This window comes from Malurus melanocephalus, unplaced genomic scaffold (assembly GCF_030028575.1).
Source record: "Malurus melanocephalus ecotype Western Australia unplaced genomic scaffold, MMel_1.1 scaffold_811, whole genome shotgun sequence".
Classification (NCBI taxonomy): Eukaryota; Metazoa; Chordata; class Aves; order Passeriformes; family Maluridae; genus Malurus; species Malurus melanocephalus.
This window is the reverse complement of record NW_026624043.1, coordinates 190280-194261: the sequence shown is the minus strand read 5'-3', so window position 1 is coordinate 194261 and position 3982 is coordinate 190280. Positions and strand designations below refer to the sequence as shown.

Here is a 3982-nt window from a genome sequence, read left to right as displayed (position 1 = left end):
AAATCACACTCAACTGCACATCATGTTCCTGAGTCAGAACACCCTTCCAATACTTTTTTATACTTGTCTTCCAATGTTTACTCAAGCTTTGATTTCACCCTGTCCACATCCAAATAAAGTTCTTCATTCTCTTTCACTCTATTACACTTACCAACATTTTAGCTATGGTTTCTCTTAGCAAAGGTAATTTTATAGAAAAGCCCCAAATCAAAATGTCTTAATACTCAACTTTGCTTTTAAGCACCAGAGTAGGTAACAATTTTAATAAATCATCAGCTGATAAATGAGCATAACTGATTAGTTTCAGTGAAGGATCTTTTGTTGCATTGTGGGTGCACACTCGTGTAACTTTTGATAAGCATATTTCCATTAAAACTCTGCTTTCAGACACTGTCTCATAAATATTCAATAGGAACAAATGAACTGCTATGTCTGGAGAGAGCAGGGGAGTTTCAGGGGAGTGTGAGAGTCCTGAGTGGGATGAGGAGCTGAGCCTGCATGGGGATGCACTCCCCAGCACCCTGAGCCAGCCTGGGGAACAGAACCCATGGCAAAGTCACCATGGATCTGTCCTGTGGGTCAGACACCYCCAATTCTGCACAGAGCAATCCCTGCATTCCCTTGGAACCCAGGCTGGCAGCAGCTCAGGGCTGGGGTGGAACAGGCACAGATGTTTCCCTGGAGAGCAGGGCTGTGCCAGCCTATTTCCCGTTGGTAGTCAGTGCAAATGTTTGCACAATTCCATGTTAACTTTATTTTCACCCTGCAAGAGTAATGCCAAATCTATTGCTTTTGGGGGGAACATCCTTTTAGAGTATGTGACATATTTCCAAACCATTTCCTACCACAGGGTGGGATAGAGAACCTGACTGAAATTTAGTTTAACTAAAAGCAATTCAGGATAACAGCAGAGTGTTTTTAAAATATTTTGTTACACCTGCTAGAAACTCTGCACTATCCAGGCTATCTCCTGTGCTTGGAATAATCAGTCAGCTCATTTTTTCCTGTCCCAAAAGGCCCTGAAAATGGATCAGAGCTGTGGTGCCAGCCTGTGCCATATTTCATGAGTGTTGCAGAGTCAAACCCAGTTTCTGCTCCAGGGGTGGAGTACATCAGGAACTGTTGGTTTTGCAGTGATGCTCTGGGACAGGACAATGCCATGGGTGYACCTGAGCCCATACAGTCAAACTCTACATTTTGTGCAGTAACAGAATGTTSAGCATTTGCAGACTTCTGATTCCCAACAGGCTGATGGGGCAATTATTTCCTCCCTGCATTCCTCAGCAAACTGTGCCAATTCCTCATAGTTCATTCTGCAACATTTATTAACATGAGAAGAACATTCCCAGCAGCATGGCAGAGTACAGTATAAAGGTTTGGAGAAACATCAGTTTTACCTGATCAGTTTTACTGAAAATTCACTAATTCAAATACATGAGTTTCTTTTCCTRTGAGCTAAAACCACTGCAGGCATGTTTAAGGAAAGGTAGAGATATATTTGTAGCATAAGGCACAGACATTTAAATTAAGTCATGAGCAAGATGTCCCAATATAAAAAGACTCAAGCAGTGTTTCCCATAGAATCCTTAAGACCAAGTTTAATATTCTAATGCCAATAACCCTTTAATCCTATTTTAATTGCATTTCTGGCTCACACWATTTGAAGGAATCAGCCTGTCCTTTGAGAGCAGTTATTTTATGTTCCTCTGACAGAGGATTCCTCTATGAAATCCAGCATTTCYTCAGCAGCCCATTAAAGGCCACCCTGTGCAGCAAAGATTTGGCAATTCAGGTTGAGCAAGCTCAAGTCCTAAATCCCATCCAACAGGTGAAGAGCATCCACAACCAGAGGAGCAACTTAGGACTCTCTAAGATAACAATAAACACCTTTGAGTCTGGTGAGTGGTGAATGTGCTCCTTTCACTTGCCCATGAACAAACCAAATCTGATTATAAATCAATTTTGCAAAGTGAAATAGAGGWGGTCTTATTACTCAGATACAATTTATGACAGTTTAGTGCTTACAATGGTCTGAAATTTTGATGGACATGAATGAATTCAAACTGACAAATAAATTGCATCTAGGATACAATCTTAGTACATAGTTTGAAGCATTTGCCAAACAGGAAGGAAAAAATACTTATGCTCAATTTATTCTAAATAAGCAAGTCAGGAGATCAAAGCAAATTAGATTATAAGAAACTCCTATTGATACTTTAGGTATTCACATTTCATTTCTTTTACCTTTCTCTGTCTTTGGCTGCTTGTTCTGCCATTAATTTTCTCAGCTCCTCCAGATGTTGTAGATCTCTCTCCTCCTGCTCTTGCCACTTTAGCTCTTTTTCAGCCCAGTATTTTTTCAGCTAGAGTTTGAACAAATACAGCAAACAACATTCATTACCAAGCCCAATCATTGAGAACAAAGAAASTAAGAAAAACATTAAGTTAGAGATTCCAATTTTGATCCTTTTAGAATAAAATTTCTGTTTTAGACCAATACAAGCTAACAGAATRTTTACTAGGAGAGCAAGAGGCTATGGAGCCCCCACAACAAAAGTAGTAAAATCAGTCTGTGARCACTAATTTGAATACATTTTCCCACTGCAGTCCAAAGACTCCATTTGCTCTTTGCCTTCCCACTCTGTGCTGTTCAGAAGAGTGAATGTTYCTCGAGTGGAACTGTCCTGGCTCAGCTCAAAGGGCAGGATCCAGCCCAGTTCACTGTGCTGAGSTGCAGGGTCTGCTGAGGAACAGCAAGTAGCACATAAGAACAGAGCTTTTCCAAAGCTGAGTGAGAAAGAAAGACCTCAAGGAAAATGTGAAACCTGAGAAGGAAAGCTTATCTGGAAAGATGAGAGGCTTGGGATGCAGAAGGAGGAACAGTCAAGTAAATATTGCTGAAGTGAAACTCTGAACTCTTCACTTGAATGAATTCTACRGGACCCTGTTCCATAAACGAGGGCTGTTCTTCAGAAACAACTGGTGAAATTTCTAGCAAGCTTGTAATTCCATCTTGCTGTGACATATGTTGCAAAACACAGAATCATTCCCATTGGAAAAGATCTTTAAGATCATTAAATGCAACCAATAACCCAGCACAGCCAGTATCACAGACTCACAGAATATCTGGGATTTTCCCATCTGACCCTGCCCTCTGTCAGAGGGAAATTATTCCCCTTCGTCCTGGTGCTCCTTTTGTTTTCCCTTTGCCATATAAACTCTAGAGACCAGCAGGTATTTTTGAAATTCCATATTGAAATCCACACAGGAAAAGTTCTGATCTGCAATCCAACAGAACAAGTGTAGCATTGGTATTTAGTTAATGGTATTTTACCTGTTCCCAGGTTTGGAATCATTGGCACACCCTGTGTAGGTTACAGTAAATAGTGTGGTCATTCCTTTCACACTACTCACAGACACTTGAAAATTACCCCAGGAAAGCAGCTGCAGTATAAGGTTAGCAGCCCTTTGAAGGATCCAGGATGTAAAATATTCCAATGAATCATATGGCTGCTGACCCCAAACAGCTGCTGCTCCATCTGTGCACAGGCAGAGCACTGCTCTATATAGACATTACACACAGGAAGAGAAAAGTTTGCACCAACAGAATATTTACAGATAAAATTAATATTGCWGGTGGTTGGGTCAGCACTGCTCCCTAAGCCTCTCCCTTCCCTGTGGTTTCAGAGCCACTGCCACTACAAACACCGTGTGTAAAAAGGCTACTACACAGAACAGGCTGGAACAAAACCAGGAGCAGCAGCAAAGCTGCTCATGACCTGAGCAGCAAACCCTCACTAAATGTCCCTGTCCTGCCACTGCATCAGAGATAAAATCTCAATGAAACGACCACATGGATTTTTGCCATGTCACTTAAAAGGCCAGCACAAATACATCTGACACAGTTTGATTTTCTAAAGCATTACACTCCCTACAGTGGATTTGTGAGTTTATTGTTGCACCCATGAGAGTGAGCAGGGAG

The 3982-nt window shown here is 41.3% G+C and overlaps 1 protein-coding gene across 3 annotated transcripts in view; it reads right to left on the bottom strand.

Moving 5' to 3' along the window:
• The window catches only part of CCDC148 (coiled-coil domain containing 148), a 34758-nt gene that overhangs the window by 6426 nt on the left and 24350 nt on the right, over positions 1 to 3982 (bottom strand). For all 3 annotated transcript variants that reach the window (XM_057385326.1, XM_057385327.1, XM_057385328.1), the window contains one exon: positions 2245 to 2363. In XM_057385326.1, the coding sequence (XP_057241309.1) occupies positions 2245 to 2363 (119 nt within the window). The remainder of the gene's footprint in view (positions 1 to 2244; positions 2364 to 3982) is intronic.